The 25,675-nt window shown below is 41.4% G+C and overlaps 1 protein-coding gene across 2 annotated transcripts in view; it reads left to right on the top strand.

The window, feature by feature from the left end:
• The first annotated feature begins 8,036 nt into the window (after window positions 1–8,036).
• pipox (pipecolic acid oxidase) overlaps window positions 8,037–25,675 on the top strand; it is a 38,897-nt gene continuing 21,258 nt past the window's right edge. The window contains exons 1-4 of one of the 2 annotated variants that reach the window (XM_080460214.1): window positions 8,037–8,186; window positions 19,437–19,585; window positions 22,176–22,389; window positions 23,841–24,023. In XM_080460214.1, the coding sequence (XP_080316340.1) occupies window positions 8,076–8,186; window positions 19,437–19,585; window positions 22,176–22,389; window positions 23,841–24,023 (657 nt within the window). In that variant the 5' untranslated portion in view covers window positions 8,037–8,075. The remainder of the gene's footprint in view (window positions 8,187–19,436; window positions 19,586–22,175; window positions 22,390–23,840; window positions 24,024–25,675) is intronic. The other variant, XR_013935231.1, reaches the window with a different exon arrangement.

Here is a 25,675-nt window from a genome sequence, read left to right as displayed (position 1 = left end):
CTTATACTGGACATTTCTTTCGTCTTGGAGTTCAAGGATTGTTTGATGTCTTCTATATCTTGCTCCAGTTTATTATAGTTTCTCTGAGGTGGCATTTTATCCAGATATTATCAGTTCTAACGTCTGGCAGTCTTCACAAGGAGTTGTAGCAGCAGACAGGAGCACTGTAGATGTGTTCGCACAGCTGACAACCTGATGAGGAACTGCTGACGATGATTTGCCAACAAGCCACAGATGAGCCGAATAGCCGCTGTCGAGCTGCCAAGGACAAGGAACTGTTGCCGAGCCACCGAGGAACTCACAGATGTGTGGACGGAGGGACACAGCCGGCCGCTCCGGATGTCCACACGGGGATGTATCCTTGAGAAGCTCCCACTGGAGGCTCCACTGAGGTGCAGGGTGCTGCTTCATGTCTCCCAGTTGCTATACACTGTTTTAATCCAACCAATACATTTTTCACCAAGATTCGATATGTTCAGAACTGTGAATAGGTTTTGCCACATGACCTGAACACCAGGAAGGTGGCACCCGGCATTTGACATGAACCCACTACCTTGAGATTGTGAGTCTCATGCTCTACCAACTGAGCTAGCCAGGGGCTATTTGGTACTCTATAAATCAAATTCAATTAAGTTGAATATTTTATTTAATTTATATTTAATTTATATTTTATTTTATGTGATTATTTGAGGTTAATGTTCTGCTCCATGCTGTGAAGGTCTGTAACATCTGTAACATCCCTCTGACAAGAGAAGTGACTGCTGATGTTACAGTTGCACTTGTTAAGGTTTGAGAGCACAACCATGATTTGTTTGTTTCTTCTTTGGACAACACACTAGTCTAAATGAAGCCAGGCACATTTTCTCATCAGCTTACAATCGCTGTGTTCAACATATTTTCCTGGTTGATGTCAGTTAAAAGGGGGTGCAGGGTGCAACATGAGCTCAGAGGCGGAGCAGAGGATGCTGGAGCAACTTTATATTCAATCTAGAAACTATAAACCTCCCCGGTTGTGTGACTTTGTGCAGTTTGAGAGCTGAGATGAGTGGAATGTCTGCTGTATTTGAAGCACAGTTCTTCTGAAACCTCTCGCGATAGGGCCGTTTGCGCAAAATGGCAGCCACGCCTCTGTCAGCATGCCCCAAGGGCAGCTGTGGCTACAACGTAGCTTACCATCACTGATGTGAATAAATAATGGTCTCTGTACGCACTTTGAGTCAGTGTGAAAAAAGTGCTATATAAATCCAAGCCATTATTATTACTTTTGCCTTTGTTGATCTATTCTGATCCATCCTCTCTCCCACTCTGATGACATCACCAACTGTGGTCAGAACACTGTTTCATCATTCACACCCAGGATTACACAATACCATGAAAGTCATGTTTATGAGCGAACCTCCAATCATGTGCTACAGAAACAAGGTAACATGCTAATGTGTGCTTTGTGGACTAGCTAACATGCAATTGTGTGCTACATAAAGAAACCAACATGCTAATATACAGTTCATGGACTCGCTAACATTCTAATTTGCGGTTTAAGGACTAGCTAACATGGTAATGTTCGGTTTGTGGACTAGCTAACATACAGTTTATGGACTAGCTACGATCCTAACATGTAGTTTGGGGACTAGCTGAAATGCTAATGTGCACTGTCACATAAACAAGCTAACATGCTATCTTGTGCTACATTAATTAGCTAACATGCTAACATGTGGTTAGTGGAAGAGCTAACATGCTAACGTGCACTTTGTGGACTTGCTAACATGCAACATGTCAAAGACCCAAACTCCTTGTTTTTTATAATGACAATGTAAACCTTCAAAGTGGATATTAAGTGTTTAGTTAGGCGAGTGGTGACCTGGCTTTCAAAATAAAAGCCCCCAATCTTTTCAAAATGAAAGTCCTTAATTATTTAAAATTACACCACAACCCTAAAAAATAGATATTTAGGAATTAGCTAGATTACAGGTTAGTTGGTTAGTTTAATGCTAACGCTTTCAGTGCTTTTTAATTCTAATGCTAGGCTAGTTAGCTTAGCAGATTAGCATTTGAGATAAAACCATGGATACATCCGAATTGTCCCTCCTATCTCCTAATCTATCGATTTATCCTAAACCCCGGAAGTGTTTTGTGTGGCGGCCATGATAAGGAATGTCCAAATTCTCAATAAGCAAAGCAAAGGAGGCTCGTTGCTTCCTTTAGCGCCTCCTTTAGCATAAGAACCACCGATGCATCCTTTAGGAAAGGATGCGAGCTCATGCTGCCCCACAATTCCTTGCAGTGTCAACATTTAAAGGGACCCTCTCATCCTAGCGTTTACGGAAACTCACATTGTCAGAAAAAACACACAGATCATGTAAGTTACCAAAGCAATAATCTGCCTTGAACAACTTTAAATCATATAAAACCCATATGCGCTTTTTGTAGTCCATTTTCGGAAGCTTGTAGTGCTCTCCCCCACTATTGCAGACGTCAATAACTTGCGCCACCATCGGAATATCATGACGTCACTAAGTGAAAGTGCTGTCCGACTGCCACACCAGCATGATCGCCTTTCACCATCTCCTTTAGGAAGCCCTGTAACACCTTTCCTTAACCCTGTGACATCATCTGGGACTACAGATGAAAAATAGCCTGTTGGCTAATTCTGGCATATTTACCGGAATGTTTATTAATATGCATTGTCCCTGAAATAAAAAGGTATATCCACAGGGCTTAAGGTAAAGTCGATAGATAAGGAAATAGGAGGGACAATTCGGATGTACCCCTTATTCTAGATCAGGGCCACCTGGGGAGTAACCTGTCATTTTCAGGCAGATAACAGGTACCAGCCTAGCATGCTAGTTAGGATGCTAACAAGATTTGTTCAATTGAGTTGATATTTGGGGGTTGGTCTAAAGGGAGGGCTAGGGTTACGGATCACTAGCCGGGTCCCACCCACTTTTGACCCCACCCTAGGATTAGGATTACAGGACAAACCCTAGCTGAAAGTGGCTTGCTTTGCTTTATCTAAACACCATCCCCCACCATCCACGCCCACTATAGTAGATCCTTATCTCTGGAAACCAGAAAAATTAGAGTTAGGGTTGGGGTTAGGTGGTGGCCTGTATGCTACGAGCTAGATTAGAGTTTAATTGGTTTTCAAAATAAAAGCCCCCCACATTTTTCAAAATAAAAATATTTTTTGTTAAAACCTTCAAAATGTATATTTGATCAATATTTACAGGGGCCAGAGGCCATGATTGGGCCCACCCCGATGGGCCAGAGTCCAGAGTGCGAGGTTCCGATCAAGGCTCCTTGCAGCTTTAATTATTATTATTATTATTATTATTATTATTATTATTATTATTATTATTATTATTATTATTATCAGGGATGTATCATTGCAGCGCAATTAACCAACTTGAAATTCTTAAAGCAAAAAACTGCATATGCAAATAATTGTAGTATAAATGTATTTCACCAAACAGATAAACAGCAGCTCACTGTATGTGACTGTAACAGGCTATAGTAATTGTGTATGTTGTTTGGTAAATATGAAGCTTAAATTTAGCCAACAATTTGAGGATTTAACTATAAACAATCACCAAGTAACACACGCAATGATGATTGACAGGAGATTCTGAACAAACAATCACAAATCCACAAGTTCATTGTTTTCAGCTTAGTCATGGATTTGGGGCTTTTTATGTAGTTTCAGAACAAACCTTAAAACGAGGAGAGTCTCTGGATTTTTGGAAGTAAGAATTCCTATAGGCCCCTGGCTAGCTCAGTTGGTAGAGCATGAGACCCACAATTTCAAGGTCGTGGATTCATGTCCCACACCAGCTGCCACCTTCCAATGGGCTCACCACCTGCAGGATGGTTCTTAATCAGTGCAATGTGATCGGGTGACAGTGCTCAGACTACCCAGAAACAGATAAGCTTTCTTTCATAAATGTTTATGAGCTGGAGAGGCTCAGTAGTTTGTACACTCTTGTATAATGATGACAATTTTCTTTGTCCCAGTCTGTGCAGGTTTCTTGTCAAGGCTGCAGCACTGACCTGTGGACTGAGAAATAAATGATTAATGAACCTGCCATGTGCACTTTGACCAGCCTCTAGTGTGGCCAGCACAAACTGCTCACATCTCATAAATTAGTACCAAATCTTTGTTAATCTACAGTTATTCAGTTCTTAGGCAGAACAGCAAAAACACCGTTTTCCTTTTTCAGGTAAACTTGTTAAAGTAACTTGTGAACGTTTTGATTTTACTCAACCATGTCAGTTTCAAGCTGCCTTTGTTTTAGGCTTTTCCTTCAGCTTTGTTCCTCTCATAAAAGATTGATCCCTTATGGTTTTTCAAGTGTACTGGTGTTATGTTTCAAAATATGAACACTGTGTGTTCAAGCTCTAACCCGGGGAGTCAAACATATGGCCCAGTGATCCAAGTTGGCCCTCCAGAGGGTCCCGCAGGAAGAGTTTGTGTTTTATTACTTTTTATGATTATTTTGTACAGGAACATAATTACCTTCGCCAATGAAAGTTAGGGCAACGGTTATGTATTTTCCTGTTTTTATTTATTGGTTTATATTAATGCTGTCAAAAAGATTGCATTTATTAAATTAATTGATTTGAAATGTTTAACTCGTTAAAAAAATGTAACATAATTAACATAGTTTAGTTTACTTCTGCTTTGTTTTTTTAGTTTTTTTAACTCCCTTACCGGAGCAGCATGTGCAGCGTCTCTAGGCGCAGCACCAGGAATACAGAGCAGCACAATATAGACTGGAATTATATTAAGGCAGAAAGTTTCACTTTAAAAAGTTACATGACGGCTTATTGAGAAAGTGAAAGTCATTAGCTTTACTTTGAAAAGCGAATGTAACGACCACGGAAGTAATTCGACAACAAAACAGCAGGCTGCTATGTTGGCTGACCAGCAGCCACCAAACTGCTAAAACTGGAGGAAATACCGCAGGTAAAATATTGTGTGTGTGTGTGTGTGTGTGTGTGTGTGTGTGTGTGTGTGTGTGTGTGTGTGTGTGTGTGTGTGTGTGTGTGTGTGTGTGTGTGTGTGTGTGTGTGTGTGTGTGTGTGTGTGTGTAGTCTCTCTCTCTCTTGCTCTCTCTGGGTGTTACTTTCTCTCACACAGTGATGTTGCTACATGACAGGCCAGTTAGCATAGATATAAGCTAATGGATAATGTGCTAACTTGAGTCCACAAACCTATGTGGCGATGACAAAGGTATGAGCTCTACCGAGTGGAGTTCTAGTTTATTTATTTGTTGGTTTGTATGTATGTATTTTACCAACTTTTTCAAAAACTATTTACCCGAATCACATGAAATCTTCAAGGATGATTTGTCATCATCCAAGGACCAATCCATTAGATTCAAGAATGTTAACGGTTAACCGTGCAATGATCTCTCCTGCTGGTTCCAGTCAGGACTCTCCCTGCACTATTTTGAATCAATTGAAGACTTCTGAAGCAGTTACTGTTTCACCCTGATAATAGGGAGTTACAATTGTCTACTCAGGAAGTAACAAATGATGGATTAGTTTTTTAGCGTCACTCTGAGTCAACATGTTCCTGATTATAGAAATATTACAGGTGAAAAGAGGCAGTCCTGTAGATTTGTTTAATGTGGGAGTTGAAGGATCAGTCCTGGTCCAAAGTAACTCCCAGGTTCCTCACAGTGGTACTTGATGTCAAAGTAATACCATCCAGTGGTACTACACGTTTAGATCGTTTCTCTCTCAGATGTTTTGGGCCAAATATTATAACTTCTGTTTCAGAAGTACAAAATTACATCTCATCCAGGCTTTCATGTCTTCAAGACAAGTTGATCAGTATCATCTGGTTTCACTGATCAATAGATTTGTGTATCGTCTGCAAAGCAGTGGAAGTTAATGGAGTGTTTCCTGAAAATATTCCCCAGAGAAAACATGTATAATGTGAAAAGCATAGGTCCTAAGACAGAACCTTGTGGAACTCCATCTTTAACTTTAGTCTGAGCTGAATACTCATTAACATGAATGAAGTGGAACCTGTCTGATAAATATGATCGGAACCAATTTAGTGCTGAACCTTTAATCCTGATGATGTGTGCTAGTCTCTGTAATAGAAAGTTATGATCGATAGTATTAAATGCAGCTCTGAGATCTAACAGGACCAGAACAGGACCCGAACAGAGACCAGTCCTTTGTCTGATGCCATGAGAAGATCATTAGTAACTTTGACCAGAGTGTCTCTGTGCTATGATGTAAAACCTGACTGGAAAGACTCAAACAAGTTGTTTGTACATAAATGGTTATATAGTGAGTGAAACAACTTTTTGTAGGATTTTCGATATTAAGTGCCCAAAGATGACATGTACTGAAAGGACATAACATGGAAGAAATCCAAACAGGCAACTTCTTACAGGGTTTCAGTGTTAATTGATTAATTTAAATCAGAATGTTTAAATTATGAGAAACATATTTTTTGTCAAACAAATAGTTGTGGTGTGATCATCAGGAGACAAGTGAAGCTGCAGTGATGTTGGTGACACTACAACGAACACCAGTGCTGTTATTAAATATTTTTGTAGTAAATCTGTCTTCATAGTTGAAGCAGTTTGTAATTTGCTGCACACTGTCACACAGCCACTACTCAGAGAGAAAAATGTAATTTCTGCTGCTACTTTAGGTAAAATGAGCTTGTAGCACATTGCCGACCTCACACGGAAGGAAAAGAAGTGTTTGTGTATTGCTGACGTTTGTTAAAGAGTTATTGATACTGGAATTCAGAATCTGTCCAAATTTACAGAAGTCTATTTTTTGAAGTAGAGAGTTTCCTTAGTGTCACACGCAGTCACTTGACTATAAACTTGTCATAATGGGAGTATACCCATCTCGCAAATCTCAACTCCTGCACCAGCTCCACTGCTCTTGCACCACTTGGCTCCCTCCACCGCGTGAACAATGCACTGCTCCCTCATGTTGGACTTCACGGGTTGTGTGGCCATGGAGCACTAACCGGATGAAAAAAACCCTTCCAGGTCTGCTGGCACCTCCAATAAATGAAAGACTGACTGAGAAGATTAGCAAGGCACAGAGGACTTACTGGGGCAGTATGGAGACCCATGCTACCCCAGTGAAACACAGACAGCTAAAAGAATATATATAACATTGGGAAACCCCAATGTTATATATATAACATATTTAGACATTTACAAAAACACAAGACTTTTGAGAAAATGGGAACAGAACGCAGTAATATTAAGGTAGATAAAAACTTAATACTACCCACTGGTGGGCAGGAGGCAAACTACAAGTGAAAAATTAACCATATACAAAATCAAGATTACTCCCAAAACTTAGATGCTGACAAGAACTCGGGATTAACAAATTTCAAAAACACAACAAGTCACTTAAAAGGAATCTAGACAATGCATCAACTAATAAGCACCAAGTTGCCAGAATAAGATATAAAATCCAAGCTTGCACAAGACAGTAAACAATGACTGAGACTAATCCAGGCCGAAGTATCGGTCGGAAGCCTGCAACCACTATCGGATTATGTCTGATATTTGGAGAGTCATAGCTGCAGCTGCAGCCTGCACAAAAGGAACAGTTTTGTTTAAATGGAGTGTGTTTTGTTGAAAAATGAAAGACCCCAACAGTAGACACTAACCCAAAATGCTAGTAGATGTTAACAAGACTTTCTTCAAGCTCCCGTTGCAACATGACCCTCCAGGTTGTTCTCTCTCTTTCTGACTCACGACCGTATGCAGATTCTCCTTCTCTTTTTTGGGGATTTCTTTCTAAACATATCAATGCCACAAAGCTGAGGCTACATTCATGTGTATATGTACATGATCGTAGCGATTGTGCAACAGAGGAACAGCTTCTTCCTACATGTGTTTTTACTTTTCATATTCAGTTGTGACTTTTTTGTTTTTCAGAGGAAATCCTCCTGGTGGAAAGAGAGCAGGGCACAAGGCCCCTCCTGCATTAAGGCTGAGGGCGGATCTAATCTGTGTCTTTAAAAGCACACAGGGTTCACAGTATGTGTTTCAGTGTGTGAGTGTGTCAGTTGATACTTTCCCGACATGTCGACCAGCAGAGACTTTGACTGCATAGTGATTGGAGCAGGAGTGCAGGGCTCCTTCACCGCCTATCAGCTGGCCAAGAAGAACCAGAGAACACTGCTGCTGGAGCAGGTCAGTCACATTCACACACTGTAACACACTGTGACACTATGTAACAAACTGACACACTGTAACACACTGTGACACTATGTAACAAACTGACACTATGTAACACACTGTGACACTATGTAACAAACTGACACACTGTAACACACTGTGACACTATGTAACAAACTGACACTATGTAACACACTGTAACACACTGTGACACTATGTAACAAACTGACACTATGTAACACACTGTGACACACTGTGACACTATGTAACACACTGTGACACATTCACACACTGTAACACACTGTGACACTATGTAACAAACGGACACACTGTAACACACTGTGACACACTGCGAAACAATGTAACGCACTGTGACACACTTTAACACACTGCAACACACTGTGAAACACTGTGACAAACTGTGACAAACTGTGACACACTGTAACACAATGTGACACAATGTAACAAACTGACATAATGTGACACACTGCGACACACTGTAACACTGCAACACACTAACACTATGACACACTGTAACACAATGCAGCACACCGTGACACACTGTAACACACTGTGACACACTATAAGACACTGTGACACACTATAAGACACTGTGACACATTGTGACACAATGTAATGCACCATAACACGCTGAAACACACCGTGACACACTGTGACACACTGTAACAGACTTTAATACACTGCAACACAATGTAAAACACTGTGACACACACACACTGTGACACACTGTGACACACTGTAACACACTGCAACAAAATGTAACACACACACACACACACACACACACACACACTACAACAATGTAACACACCGTAACATGTTGTAACACACTGCAATTACAATGTAACACACTGGCACACTATAACACACTGTAACACACTGCAGTGAAGGAAGGAATGCTTGTATTTAACAGGAATGTTTCATCTGTGAACATTATTGTAATGTAGATGTTTGTTTTGTGCGTTATACTTGGTGGACCTGAAACTACATTGTTTCGTATTGAACTTCTTTTTTCATTTGTCTGTCTATTCACTCAATAATTTATTGTCAGATCATTGATAGCACCACAATGTACAGCGATGGCCCTCCATCACCTTTTATTTTATGAGAGCAAATTGTTAAATAAATACCTCAGATTTAATTACAGTCAGTTGATTTCTTTTATTCTTGTGTTAAATCCTAAAAATACATTGTAGATTGTACTGACAATCTAGAATATCTATATTCTACATATAATCCATGTATTTTAGAAGAATACTCTTCTTCTAAAATACAGTAGAACCTCTGAGGAGCAGACCCGGTAAGAGGGGACAACCTGTACTGAGCGGAAACGTCACTGTGCACAGACACATATTTAACTGTTAACACACCGTGATGAGGGGACAACCTGCTGAACATGGACAACGGACAGGTTTTCTTAGCAAATTTCAAGCTGAGCAGACACTAAAGTGGCCAGAATACTTGGGCTGGACCCGATTATTAGAATATTTAGGCTGCGGGTGCTACACGATTGCATTCATACTACACTCCAGGGCCTGGTTGTTCAAAACTGGGTTATTTCAACCACTGGTTAAACCCTAACCGCTTAACCTAAATCCCTAAATCCTGAACCCACTGTTAGCTAACCAACTGTTAAATATGCGTTGTTTAAAACATGGTTAGTCATCCCGTTAGTCGACGTCGTTGTCAAAGTCAACTGTGAGGTTAACAACAGTGGTTAACGTCCCTGACCCCACTCCGCCCAAGGCTCCGCCCACTTTTAAGTCTCTGCACTTCCGTGTTTTGTCTTAAGCATTGTGGTGGACGGCAGCACAGTGTTTTTATCTGGTCTATGAAACTACCATAAAACATGACAAACTACGCTGCTCCCAGAATATTAAAGTGGAACATGAAAACTGAGCTGGGATGATCGACGGCATAATGGTGCCTCATCTTATTTTTATTTTGACCCAAAATAACGACATAGAAAGTGGACTGAGTGACCATAGAGAAAAAAAGATAACAACGCGTAGGAACGAGATCATTTAATCTCTGGCCGTGACATTCCCATGAGAGAGGTCTGTATGTGGGCTGCGTTGCTCCGCTATGAGACACTCAACAGTACTTTTTAATGAAGCGATACTTTTGGTTCATCAGTAACTAAAAAACGAATTACATACTACTGTAAATGAAAGCTTGGATTTCTTTAGCCATAAAATAAGACTTTTAATGGCTTCATGTGAAAGAGAACTTTAATTGTCGATCAGCGTGTGTTTACATAGGTTGCTGTTGGAGACGGTTGTAGAGCTGCGTTCTATCATTGTACACCTCCATTCTTCCTCATGTTGAAGCATTTGATTCAGACACATCCAGAAATAAAGTGAAAGGAGCAGAAATTCACTATGTAATGCCGAAATGTTGAAAAATAAGCCCCAGCCTCCCTCATTTATTTATGGTAAAGAGGGTATATGTGATTCGGAGCTGCTGAGAATTAGATCCTCTCTTTATCGACCAAGGTAAGTTTAACATGTCTGTATTTCACATGCTTTAGTTAGAAAACACCAAGATCTAATGTGGTCAGTATCATTTGATCTCAAAGCTCCATAACGACAAATAAGACGGTATGGAGGTGACATTGGTGAAAAAATAGAATACGAGGGAAGGAGATAGTAACTCGGTGTCTCGAGTTATTAATTTGAGGTTACGAATGCTAATCTCATTCACTCGTGTTATAGTTTATTTTGTTCTCTATGGCCACTCCGGGGCTCCATAGAGACGTATCTCTTCATTAGAGTATTGACTTATATCAAAGTTAAGTCCACGGTACACGCTATCCTTCCTTTGTTGAACTGGCATCATGAACGCAGCGCTGCCAGTGAACGCCATGGTGAGGGTTAACCACAATGTTTAAAAGTTTGCGGAGGCCGGAGGTGAGTTAACTTTAACGTCAAGATAACACCCGGTTAAAATTAACCAAGTTTTGAACAACAAGATAGCAGTGCTGTTTAAGTTAATGCTCAGTTAAATGTATTCAACGGCTGGTTAAACGATAACCCAGTTTTGAACAACAGGGCCTAGGTTCACTTCCATAATCTAACGATCCCGAAGATCTCCGCAGAGGGTCATAGCGGAGCAGAGCGCACAGGGTGGAAGATGATTTTGACATCAAGCGTACTTAAGTTTCACTTTCACTTAACAGCAGAGAATATAAGGCCCATGGGCCAAAACCGACCAAGAGGCTCCAATCTGGTCCCATCAAGCAAGAAGGCTATAAAGGATTTATACAAGTTTGTTTTTTTTAAATTTCATTGTATTTTGCACCAGAATGTTTCATCAAAATTGACTTTATGTTGAGATTGTAATAATTGTCAGTACTAACTGTTTGATCTTGTAAAAATATAGACAATTTAATTACATACACCGTGTGCTACAACAGAAAAACTTTGAAGTGTAAATTTAAAGGTTATTATAGCAACATTTTACCAGTCTGGTCCACTTAGGATGAAACTGGACTGTCCCTGAAGTAAATTAAATCTTATTTAATAGTTATCTTGTATACATATGTATATATGTATTTATATTGTATAAATCTTGTATTGATTCAGGTATGTGCTTTTAAATAACCATAACATATTTGGTGTTTGGTTTGTTCAATATCAACTGGTCCTACAATTTGTCCTCGTGACCCGTCCCTCCGAAGAGAGGACACCTGTCTTCAGGGGACACTTGCCCTTGGATTTTAGGGCATCCCTACATCAGAGGTTTTACTGTATATGGAGCATTCTGTACATCCTGATTCACATCTTTAAAATCACTTGTGTTCTGCAGTAGTCAGGGATTTATGTTCATTTACTTGAGAATGTGATCTTTGGCATTCAGGCAGCTCCTGGCTCCTGGCTCCTGGCTCCTGGCTCAGACACAGGCAGCAGATACCAAGCTGTGCCATGCTGTGCTCTGGGTCATGTGACTGAAAGTGAGGATGTGCTGCCTATTTCTGGAAATTGTGGGAGTGGAGAAAAATGCCCACAGGGACTACTGATCACATCTCAGGATTATTTAATAACATGTGAATACTTTAGAATTACTTGTATTCCTCTATATCAGAAGTCTGCAATATTAATGACCAACAAGATGTTTTTACCACTTTACACCAAATATAATTCATCTGGAGCCACAAAACTTGTTTCGCCTTTAAATTGAAGAAATTAAATATACATTTTTATGTAGTTTCTGTAAAAAGACAGATTTGTGACAGGATTGTGAAATTGAAGAATTTTAATCCCGAACTGACGATAATTTATCTTCTTTTTACTGTTTTGCCTTTTTGGGGATTTTACAGTATCTGGTTTACACTGCAGCTGATTTAGAATTTGCTGTTCTTTTTTTTTTTTTAGCTGTTTTAGCAATTTCAGCAGATATACCTATTTGAATAGTTTGATCTGTTATAGACATTTTTAGAACTTTTAGCAAAGCATTTCTGCAGTTTGATAATAGCTCTTTAGTTTATAATTGCTTTACCCACATCAAACAGAGGTAAACCTGCACCACTGACAGTAAAAGTAACTCAACTTTTTTCAGTTGCAGTGAAAGACAGGAAGCGCAGCCTGCTCGACAGTTAAATAAAAGTGTTAATTTCCATATGATTGAAGAAAGCTTCATGGAGCCGCTACAAAAGGCTACTGGCATGTTTATTTGATGTGATTGTTATATAATATTCTCCAGATGTCTTTTATTCACACACCAAAGTTAACTTGTCTTGCTTCACAGACATTAATTTTCAGTCCTCATGAACAAATAGTATTTGGCGTGAAGGTGTTAACTAGCACAGCTGCTTAAACATAAAACACAACAAGTTTTCTTATCTCTGCTGATGCTGATATCGATGTGGTAACACAAAGAGTGAGTGAGTGTGTGTGTGAGAGAGAGAGAGAGAGAGAGAGAGAGAGAGAGAGAGAGAGAGAGAGAGAGAGAGAGAGAGAGAGAGAGAGAGAGAGAGAGAGAGAGAGAGAGAGAGAGAGAGAGAGAGAGAGAGAGAGAGAGAATTATTAATTCCGGCCTACTAAAACTCCCTGATTTGGTAAAATTCGAAACAGCTGAATAAATGCACAAAGCTAGAAACAAGCAACTACCAGAAAATGTACAGAACAGTGAGGGGGGTTATAACTCCAGGAGGAATCTGGACTTCAGATCCATAAGTGTTCAAACAACAATGAGGAGGAGGAGCTCTGCAGTCAGTATAATGAGGATTTGGAATAAATTCAGGCAAGACCACAGATTTACCCCAATGTAAACGACTCCTGTAATAGATGCAAGCAATTTCCAGTTGACCACTCCCACATGTTTTTTTTTCTGTCCGAGGCTTGCCACATTTTGGTCTGACATTTTTATGTCCCTTCGTGCAGCATACAAGACAACTATTACGCCTGATCCTCTCCTTGCCCTGTTTGGTACCCCCTTATAGCCTAGGGCAGGGGTGCTCAATACGTCGATCGCGATCTACCAGTCGATCGCAAAGGTAGTATTGGTAGATCGCATTACATTAAAAAAAATTGACGCCAGCCTATCATCCATCCCGTCTTTTGATTGATAAACAGGGCAGCCAGTCAGATGACATCTGCGTTTTTCTGACACTTAGGTCACTGCGCATGCGCAAACAACGGCGGTTAGTGCAGCAAAACTAACAAGCTTGTCAGCGAGTTACCGCCAATTTTCAGCCCTCGGTTTTTTCTCTTAAACCTAAGAAAGGGTAAAAAAATGAGTGGGGGAGCTGGACCAAGTAAGAAGACAAAAACTTATCACTTTCATACGGAATGGGAGGAGGACTTTTTTTTCATGATGACATTTTCGAAGTGCGTTTACCTCATCTGCCAGTCTACCATCGCAATACCAAAGAAGGGAAATGTGGAGCGGCATTTTCGGACTATTCATGGAAAATACGACACCGACTTCCCGCTGAAAAGCGAGCTGAGAAAGAGAAAGGTGAAGGAACTGAAATCCCAGTTGTCCGGACAGCAGTCATTTTTCACACAACAAACTTCAAAAGCGAAAGCCGCCACCGAAGCATCGTTCCGGGTGAGTCACATCATCGTTAATAACAAGAAGTCCTTCCAAGACGGAGAGATGGTAAAGGAGGCATTCGTTGAAGCAGCTGACTCATTGTTCCGAGACTTTAAAAATAAGGCAGAAATATTATCTTCGATCAAAGCTCTCCAGCTGTCAAGAAGTACAGTTCCACGGCGCTGTGAAGCCATGGCTGTGGATTTAACCCAGCAACTTTGGAAGGACATCGGAGATTGCGAGTGTTTCTCACTGCAGTTGGACGAATCTACGGACGTGAGTGACACAGCCCAGATGTGCATTTTCATTCGTATGGTGTTTAGTGATATCACTACAAAAGAAGAGCTATTAACAGTACTGCCCATGAAAGAACAGACGCGAGGAGAGGACATATTTCAGTCGTTTAAAAACTTTATGGAGAAAACTCAGCTCCCAGTGTACAAACTGATGTCTATCACCACGGATGGAGCTCCCGCAATGGTTGGCCGCTTGAATGGATTTATTGCCAAGTGCAGGCAGGACGATGATTTCCTGGACTTCCTAAATTACCATTGCATAATCCACCAACAAGCGTTATGCGCTAAAATGCTCAACATGAAGGAGATCATGGATGTTGCAACGAAGATCGCCTGTTCTATTCGCGCCAGATCTCTTCAAAGATGGTTATTTCGTGCACATCTGGAGAAGGCTGACTGCGACCACTCTGAGTTGTTGCTGCACACTGATGTGAGATGGCTTAGTCGAGGGAAATTCCTGCAAAGATTTCGAGAGCTCTGTCCAGAGATTAAGGAGTTTTTCCGTGTAGCTGGACATGCAGAATACACGCAACTAAATGACGGTCAGTGGCTGTTAGACTTGGCATTTTTAACCGATCTGACCAACATGTTGAATGAGCTTAATCTAGAGCTGCAAGGAAAAGACAAAACAGTGATCAATATGATCAGCTCAGTTAATGCTTTCAAACGAAAGATGCAACATCGCTCCTCAAAGCTGCAGCGCCATGATTTGGCAAACTTCCAGAACCTGGCGTCAGAGCTGGAGATGCAAGGGAAGGCCTGTGTGCAACTTGACAGTGCACACTACACAGAGCAGATTGACAATTGTCTGTCAGAGTTTGACAAACGCTTTCAAGACTTTTCTTTGCTCGAGCCAGTCGCTACATTCATGTGCTATCCTTTTCGGGAAGATGCTGAGGTTGATTCACTCGCATCAAAAATTGCAACACTGTTTCACCTGAACTCTTCTGGAGTGGAAGATGAGATTTTGACACTGCAAGCCGACATTGAGCTGAAGTCCAGAGCTCATGGACAGTTCTGGAACTTACTCACAGAGGTGAAGTACCCCAACATCAGGAAATGTGCTACCTCCTTGACTGCATTATTCGGCTCCACTTATTTATGTGAGTCAGCCTTTTCCCACATGAAGATCATTAAGTCCAAGTACCGTTCCACCATGACTGATGAACATTTGGAAGTGTGCTTGAGGCTGGCTGTCAGCAGCTACTGTCCGGACTATGCATCCCTGGCTGATTCAATTCAGTGCAAGTCATCAGAGTAAACTCGGGTAATGACAAAAAATGTACATAGTTAATTGTGTTGTGTTGTGCAATATTGGCTCATGCGGTTATGCATGTACATCAACATACATTGTAGATATAAAGAATCCTCAATATATTTAGAAATAAATATATGTTTTGCATTTTTGTAGTAGGTAGATCATTTTGACTTGATCATTTTATAAGTAGCTCGCATGCTGAAAAAGTGTGAGCACCCCTGGCCTAGGGCCTCCAAACCTGTGCAGACTGTCCTTGCCTTCACCACCCTGCTGGCCAGGCGACTCATTCTGCTGAACTGGAAACACCCTCAACCCCCGTCCCACCAGAGGTGGGATAAAGAGCTTGTATTGTCATTTAGACTGGAGAAACTATGATTTTCCCTTAATGGATCATTAAAGTCATTTGAAAACACTTGGAGACCTCTCCTAAATTATATAGACTCTCTGACACCTCTGTCTGATGCTAATGACTGAGCGCCCCCCCCCCCCCTGTTGATGTTGTTGGTTTGTTTTCATTTATTACTTAAATGTACTTTGTATCATTGATATGTCCTTGACCATTGTGCACTGATAAGTGCTCTCCTGTGGGTGGTAAACGAGGTTGGGAGGGAGGGAAGAAGGGTTAAAAAAACAAAAGGAAGTGTTTTTTTTCCCTGCATTACACTGTATTTTTGGAGTAGCCTGTGAAACTACTTCCAATAAAAAAAGTTATTAAAAAAAAAAGGGTTATGCAAGGGTATATGTACGTAGGTATATTTTTATGTTGGGTTTGGGTGTGAACAGGCAAATTGGGAAGGGGATTCACTGTGTGAATGAATGTATATTAATGCAAACTTGAAATTTTGTGTTTATATATGTGAATGTGTGTATGTAAATGTGTACAGTATATGTCTGTATAATGTACGTGTATATATAGTCTTCTATATTAGATAACATTCTTACTGTTATATTTACATGTATACTACTAACTATTCTCAATACAGAAACATAATTCTAAAATATAACTATTAAATATTGGAGAAGGGGAAGGATTTGACAAGATTACTTCTTCTTCTTGGATGTGTGGGATTGGATACCGGTCATGCGTTGTGATATTGTTGAGGCGCCGAAAGTCCCCACAAGGCCTCCAACTACCATCTGTTTTAGGGACCATATGCAAAGGTGAAGCCCACGGGCTGTCAGAGCGCCGCACATTCTCAAGCCGTTCCATAGTGCCAAACTCCTCTTTGGCAATCGCCAGCTTAGCAGCATCCAGCCAGCGAGGACGTGCAAAAACCAGCAGGCTAGTCGTGGAGATATAATGTTCCACACCGTGTTTAACAATGGAGGCTGAGAAGGTAGGGACTGTCAGTTCATGAAACTCAGCCAGCAGCCACTGGTACACATCTCCCTTGGCCAAGATATAGGCGAGAGATAACATCCCCCCTCCCCAACGTGCAGGAGTAAGACACAGCTGGCTGTCCTCTTTGCGCCGGTCTCTCGCCGTTGCGATGGCCACCAGTGCGTTCTCCTGTGGCTGGTGTTGGGGCTCCGCTGGCCACACGGCATGTACTCCGTACGGGTGTGCTGTGAGCAGAATCTGATCAGCTTCCTTTCCTGGGTGAAGAGGAATGAGGAGTCACCTGATCCCAGCAGCGCCAGCATATTTTCCATCAGCTCCGAGGGTTTACTGTCCCCCAAACTGTTGAGTGACAGCAGGCACTCCGCTAGTTCCGCGTCGGACAGCTGGAACAGACGGAGGAGCTGATTCTTGAGAGCGGTGAATTTGCTTTGCGCCGGCAGGTCTCGCAGCAGCCCCATCACTCGGCGGGTGGTGGATGAATCCAACGCCGCTACGACATGGTAGTAGCTAGAGCTGGAACTGGGCTTCGACATGCTGAAACCACGGCTCCGGGTCATGTTGCCAAAACTCAGGTCATTTGATGGTAGCGGCAAACTTTGCGGCCCCGCCGGCTTGTGCGTTCTTGATAGACATGTTAAAATATCAGATTCACCAATGTGGAAGCCATGAAAGAGGAGACGGACAGAGTTGTCGAGTTGTATTCTTTATTGCTTGACACAGCCGGACAGTAGACCTGTCAAACATTTCACCCGTGACATCACCGCACTTCCTCCTTTAACACCTACCGCATCACCAACCACACACCCCACACGTCACCGACACACCCCTTCCACTCTGAATGAGAGAACCTCTCTCAAGGTGCACCACAGTATATATATATTTTCATAAGCTATAATTTAATTATTTAATATCATCAAATGGTGTATATATTTTTGGATATGTATGTGTGTGGGTGTGTGTATAGAAATGTGACATTCCTGAAATAAATTTAATTAGTGGCTGGTTCTGGCTGGCTGGAGGGGTGCTGGCTCCTATTCCCCTGGCCAGGTGGAGAACATGTCCCATTGTAATAAGAACAATGCATAGGTTTAAAGTACCACTTTTCGGGACACTCAAAGATGCTTTACATTGCATACTTGACTGTGGTAAACTACATATGTAGCCGCAGCTGCCCTGGGGCAGACTAACAGAAGCGAGGTCCCCATTTTGTGCCATCGGCCCCTCCAACCACCACCAACCACTCACTTTCATAATGCATTCACACAGGCATTTTGGGGTTCAGTGTCTTGCCCAAGGACACATCATCAACCTGCAACCTTCTGATTGAGAGACGACCGCTCTATCAACCGAGCCATGCCACCACTTGTGATTTGACTCCCTCCCTGGGTCAGGATGGGCCTTCTTGTTGCGTTTGGGGCTGATACTTCTAAATCAATGTGTTAGGGTTATGGCTGTTATCGTTCCCCTTTATTACATGGAACAGTGGCCTGGAAGTGCAAAATACTACAAACGTCAGAAAACACTTCCAAATCCAGAAAACACTTCCCAATTCAAAAAACACTTCCCAATAGAAAAAGAACACTTCCCAATTTAAAAAAACGCTTCAAAATTCTAAAAACACTTCCCAATTCACCACAACACAACAGGAACCTGTAGTACCTGCTGAAGACAGGGTCGTCATAGATTGGATTGCTGTCAGTGACTCCTTATTATTGTATCCACAACAAACCATACAATCATTTTGTGTAGTTAAACAGGAACGGCATATTAAATCAAATCCAAAACAATCTATGAACCCGTCAACAGCATGTCTCCATTGCACTTAATTTTATTGACCACTAGATGTCCTCAAGCACTGTGTGTCATTGAAGCCTCCAATAATGAAGCATGCCCATGGCTAGCTCAGTTGGTAGCGCATGAGACTCACAATCTCAAAGTAATGGGTTCATGTCCCATGCCAGGCGTCACCTTACCATGGGCTCACCACCTGCAGGAAGGTTCTTAATCGGTGCAATGTGATCTGGGTGACAGTGCTCAGACTGCCACCCCTGTGACCCAGAAACAGATAATGAAGCATGAACTATCAAAGCTTCAATATAGCCTCGACCAGGCTTTAGTACCTGTAGACAAAGTATATTGTCTCTTAACTCTATTGGGAAGTGTTTTCTGAAGTTTGTAGTGTTTTCCACTTCCAGGCCACCGTAACATGGGGATGACAGGAGCTTGTTTTAAACATGTAAAGCAGCATGTGCCATGTGTAAATGAATAGTGTTCTGAGAATTAAGACTGATTGATATCATCGTCTCCTTCAGTTTGTCCTGCCCCACTCACGAGGAAGCTCCCATGGCCAGACGCGCATCATCCGAAAGGCCTATGAGGAGGATTTCTACACTCACATGATGAGCGAGTGCTACGAGCTGTGGGCTCAGCTAGAGAAGGAGGCGGGAGTCAGACTGTACAGGTAAGCAGTCAGTACAAACACAGAGAAAACCTATGAAAACGGAACATAGCAACAGCTTCACCACAGTACAGAGATTTGATATTCAAAGTGCTATGTGTGCACAAGAGCAGCAACTCAATCTACAGGAGCCATGCATGCATGACTTTCTCATTACCTCAAGCATCACTGAATCACCCGCCGACAGCTCGCAGGCCTTTCAACGTGCAACTGGGACCTTTTCATCTTTCAACTTTTGATTTCAGCAGAGCAGAGCAAGGGAGGGTGTTTGTGTGTGTGTGTGTGTGTGTGTGTGTGTGTGTGTGTGTGTGTGTGTGTGTGTGTGTGTGTGTGTGTGTGTGTGTGTGTGTGTGTGTGTGTGTGTGTGAGACATGACAGTGCCATGAAATGTGTTCTATCCCACAGCAACACTGATGAACTATTCACATCTCAGGATGACAGATAGTCATATCACACCCACGTTGTGTTCCCAAGAGGCACAGCGCAGCACAACATCTCATGACTGATTGGTCTGCATTCAAAAGCCACCTGTGCCCTTGTGCTGGGAAAGATATCTGCATCATGAAGAGAAATGTGAGAGAGAGGAAGGCAATGCTCACTTACCTCTGATCTAAAGTCAACCCTCCACCATTATTTTAAAAACTTTTTTTACATAGATGACAACATGTGTGTACATCTGCCAGCTGAATCAGTGTCACTGATCGCTCGTTTTGTCCAGTTGAGCCAGATAAAGTATCATATTTATGAGCCCACATACCCTGGTGTAGCTTTTCCTTCCACCGTCACACAGTCGTAAACACACAAGTGCACAGGGAGACAGAGTCATAAAATTCTCTGACAAATGGCCGACGCCTTAAGCTGGAGCTGTCTGTGCCTTATGGCTGCTGACAGATGTCGGGGCATCCTTTAGAAAACACTGCTGGCGCAGAGTGAGTCAGCCATCTATCAGGCAGATTACGGGATCAAAACCTGTTTCACAACCTGCCACTCTGAGACTCCATCACCTCAGCGTAGAGCCGTTGTATCACTGTCAGCTGTTTGGATAATGTACGCTATTTATGAGTATTTATCGCTCACTGGAGCTTTGCTTTTTTAATTTGATCCACTATTGCTGTTTTTGTCGAGTTAATTAAAATATTGCTGATAATGGAGGCAGCCAGCCTAGACTAGTCCAGCAATGTCAGAAGGTGGAAATTCAATGAGTTGTGAAAAAACTAGCTTATAGGTAGGACTGAATGATGTACTGCATATACACTGCATATTTATATACGTATGAATAGTAGTCCCCAGTTCATGACATATTGGTGGAAGAAGGTATACAACATATTGGGGCTTTACAGCAAATATATCTGAATTTAGCAACAACAAAATATGGGAGATGTCACATCGTCAAAGCTGTTGCGAAAAGAGAAGCACCAAAAGAAATTTTAAAAATGATTGAAAGACCCAATGGACAGTACAGCATGGAAATGATCTTATCATAAATCCCATAAATAAAACTTGTAAATGGCCAGCTGAGGTCCAAGTCCAGCTTGACACGTGGACTGGGTGAGATGGGGGATCAAAGCTCCAACCTTTGGATCAAAAGACAACACTCAATCAATTGAGCCTCATTCTCAGAGAGGCATTTTCTCTAACCCTAACCCTCTTAGCATTCAAACTTTAACTGAACCAGTCTGGAGTTGGTTTTGTTTAATCAGAGTGTCACGCATTTCAGCTGGCAGCATTTACATGTTACAGTGACACAGTGCCTTTGGAGCTATCAGTTGAAATAATGAATAATACATTTTATTTATCAACACCTTTCAGGACACCAGATGAACATGTAAAAATACAGTTAAAAAGCAAGCTAAATAAACATAGCAGCAGCATTGAAACATTCAAGGATTAGAAGTAAGCCAACATTTTTAGCATGAATACACTTGTTTAAAAGTATATAGTTTAAGATGAGTGGAAAGGTAGAGTTGGGTGACATTCGTATAGCAGGGAAATTGAATATTGTATTTATGGAAATATAACCAAGAAGGAGGAGATAAGATAATGATGAGGATGGGGCTTTGGACAGAGCCCTGGCAGACACCAGAGGAGAGGGGAGATGGCTGGGATCTGAAAGATGTTTACTGAATTAACTGAGTGTGATGAGAGAGGTAAGATTTAAACCAGTCCAGGGTTGTGTGATGATAATGTGATGGATGTTAATCTTTGTTAGACTTCACAATGTTTTCCACATTCTAGAATATTAATATAAATGTCCTGTGATTAATATGTATCAACAAGTTTTCTCTATTCAGATACTCTAAATTTGAAACATGGAGTAAGGCTTCGTAGCATGCAACCTTTATACCAAGAAATATATCCAGTACATTTCTTTCCCTCCCCCGATCTCATTTTGACATGATTTGTTTCAAACTCTAACTGATGTCAGGCTGAGAGCAACCACACTGAAAACCAGGTCTAGAATATAAACCACTTTTGCAAAAGATATGAACAAGTTATACAAGCAGTTATGATTGAAAAGCTTCTATATTTAATTGTGTCAACACTACGTCATGCAGGAGATGTGTGTATGAACTCTGCTCTCCTTCTCCTTCAGGCAAACAGGGCTCCTGGTTACAGCACCAGAGAAGGGACCGAGCTTCCAGCTCATTAAGAACACCCTGCAGAGGAACAAGGTTCCCATTGTGATCCTGACACGCAACAACTTCAGCCAGCATATCCCCAACGTTCTCCTGTCTGAGGGATACGGCGCCCTGGTAGATGTTAATGCTGGAGTTTTGTATGCAGATCGAGCTCTGAAGGCTGTCCAGGTACTCACACCGTGAGCTCTCACTGTGGAAACTAAAGCTTCTCTCATGATCGCTCTTCTTCTGGTGCTCTCAATGATGTTAGAGTACAACTTTTTACTTTTGTTTAACTCTAGAGGTTTCCACAATAGTGACAGTTTCTCACTGAATCCCATTTTTTTTTATGTCATTACAAATCATGTTGTCTAACTGCATCACAAACAAGAGAAAATTTAAATGAGAAACCAAACAAAGTAAAGATGAGTGGGTGAACCTGGTAGATAGTTCATTTTATTTCAAAGTAATGTTACGTGTGCTTACAGAATCAGATTGACCAGTATAAAATATCTTATTTTTCTATTAGTAGTACTGAGTGAAAAGTAACATCTGGTGCCAAATATAATGTACAACTCAGAACATCTGCGAGGATGGGAATGTTTTAAAGGAATATCCAAATCTCAAGTGTTTTTTCAGGGGCTGCCTTGAACATGACCTTTTAAATTCCTCATGTTGTAGTTCCATTTTGCAATTTCTAAAAATGTTTTCACAAACAAACAACACATCTCAACCAGGTACATCTTCAAATATATATTGATATATTTGTTGTCTTTATCGTGCAGGGCTGCAGTGGAAAATCAGCTACAGTCTACAATATGCATCCAACATCACAAAACATATCCTAGGAAAGAATGGCTGTTTTTAGACTGACAGTACTGAGTCCTGACCTACATTTATCTTAGAACTTTTGAAGAGAGTTGAAATGTGTCACTCCTGAAAGTGATGCAAACCTAAAAGAACTAAATGCATCAAAGTGGAGTGTGAGATATGTATAAAAGTACCTTATCTGGATCTCCAGCTTCCTCCTACAATCTGAAGACGTACCGGTGTGTAACTGATTACTCTAATATTGTGAGAATTGGTGTGTGGGTGTGTGTGTGTGTGTGTGTGTGTGTGTGTGTGTGTGGTTGTCTCTGAGTTTGACTTGAGATGTGCTGATTATCACTTGGAACATGCTTTACTTTGGTTTGAGGAGTGAGAATGGTTGATCTGGGACTTTGTAATTTTGTGGTGATGAATGCAAATGAGTTTAGGAAGAGCTTTATGGGTCGTTCAATGGTTTAGTGGAACAAAGGACCAAAACATTACCTCTTCCTGTAGGACTGCGGGGATAACATTATTCATCAGGCAATGACCTTCTGTTTGGTTGACCTAGTTTGAGAGCAACTGAAGTACTTTTAAAGTCTATTTGAAAGCATCATATTACCTTTATTCACAATAAACATAAATTGTTTCACATTGCAAACCATTGTAACATTGAATTAGTGTTGAACCTTCACAATAGGGAAGCATGGTTGACCTTCTGGGGCCTGTTCTGCTCTTGGTCAATCTCCACCACATTTCTTTGTTTCACACAGAACAAGTTGTAACCCGTCGAGCTGAAGGAAGTTTAATTTTCTGTTAATCTGTATTTCCAGGGCCAGTTTCAGAAGTTAGGTGGAGTCATAAGAGACCAGGAGAGGGTGACAGACATCAAGCCAGGCCCTGTGGTCACAGTGACAACCTCTGCAGGCGTTTATACAGCCAGAAGTATAGTGATCACCGCTGGACCCTGGGCCAACCAACTACTGGAACACACTGGTCTACACCTGCCCCTGGAGGTACTTAAACTCTCTGTGGCCCTGCTGCAAATATCTTTTATTAAAGGCCATTTCTTTTCCAAGGTGCAATACGTGTTGGTTTGTAATATAAAGAATTATAAATTATTACCCATTTTTCTAACCATGGGTTTATTTAGTTTTGCACAAGAGTGAATATGCAACATTTTCTTTTTAATACAATCTGAGGTAATGTCTAGAGATTAACAAGTAGATTCACTTCAAAACAACAGGTTTGGGTGCAAACAATTTACACAGCAAAGAGATGTCAAAAAACACCTTCTCTTTCACATCAACTTGAAACAAGAGACATAATTGTGTCCTTTTATTGAGGCCAGCCTAAATCACACCTGTGCCTGATCAGCATCTTGATCTGCCATCTGTGAGGTGGAGGGATCATCTCGGCAAAGGAGAAGTGCTCCCTGAAGGCCAATTCATCCTCCATAAGAACAAGAAGAAAGTTCGGCAGTGTGGGGTCCTGGCGAACAAAATGACGTCATTTCCATCGGCCAGCTCCCTAGAGCCGAACAAATTTGTTGCTGTGCCAACCGTCCTGGCCGAACTGTGTAGGTGCTGCACTGCCGAAACTTCTGTACTGCCGTGTGCTGCGCATGCGTGTTCCAGTTCGCTAATTACTATCAGTCATATTTTTATCATATTTAGCTTGTAAAATCGCCACTGTACGAGCGCCGCAGCTCGTTAAAATGTCGGAGTGAGGACTTACATGATGCACCTGAACGCATCACGAAAAGCTGTCAGTTCCTGTAGTTAATACTGGACCAACATCTCGCTCGGACAAAAACTCTCTTTTATTACTGAAACAATTCAGAGAAATGCATTTCTGAAAGCACTGGAGGCGAGAAATAAACTGTGCAGTTGGAAAATTAAAACGCCGCTTCACAGACGTGTGGCTGCTGTGAGGAGGCGTGGCCTGCAAGTTCGGCAGCTTCTTATTGGAGTATGATCAATCCTGCTAAAAAAGCTTTTTGTTCGGCAGCTGGTTGACGTCACTGCCGAATTTTCTTCTTGTTCTTAAGGGTTCAAAAAGGAAGTATGAAGGGGCTTTAACAGCGATCGAGAAATAGGACTTTCAAATGTCCTAGGTCTCATGAAAAATGGGAGCAAAAACAAAAGTGTTCCGTTTATATTTTTGTTTCAGTGTATATTGTTTAAATTTCTCAATATAAACTGTGAAGGTGCAACTGATCTTGAAATTAGCTGTTAGTATTGTGAAGTCCCACTCATGATAATGGAAAGGCTCCTTCAGAAAAGAAAAAGCTGCTTGTTAAACATTTCAGATGGTCACTGTAGTGACAGAATTACCTGTGGTGGTTACTTTGTCCAATGCAGCCTTTTTTCTTTGGTTTTTTCTCCCAACATTCAATGAACCAAACAATAGTTTCTGGTTTGTACCTCAAGTAGTTCAATTTCAGAAAAGTTCCTTATTTTCGTCCTGTTTGCCCTGATGAAGAAAGGTGAGAAAAAAAAAAATCTATAAAGAGGCCAGTTGTTGCCATATGTGGTCAATCAGAGTCGTTTTTCAAGGCAAATTATCCTGAAAGTACACGAGCACGGTGACCTACAGCAAGTTGGATTTAGCAACACTGATGACTTACTAAAGTGCATGTGACCCACGTACGCATATTTGATGAATA

The sequence above is a fragment of the Lipophrys pholis genome, assembly GCF_963383615.2.
Source record: "Lipophrys pholis genome assembly, chromosome: 3".
NCBI classification, from domain to species: domain Eukaryota; kingdom Metazoa; phylum Chordata; class Actinopteri; order Blenniiformes; family Blenniidae; genus Lipophrys; species Lipophrys pholis.
The sequence above is the reverse complement of the archived record's forward strand: the minus strand, read 5'-3'. Positions and strand labels throughout refer to the sequence as shown.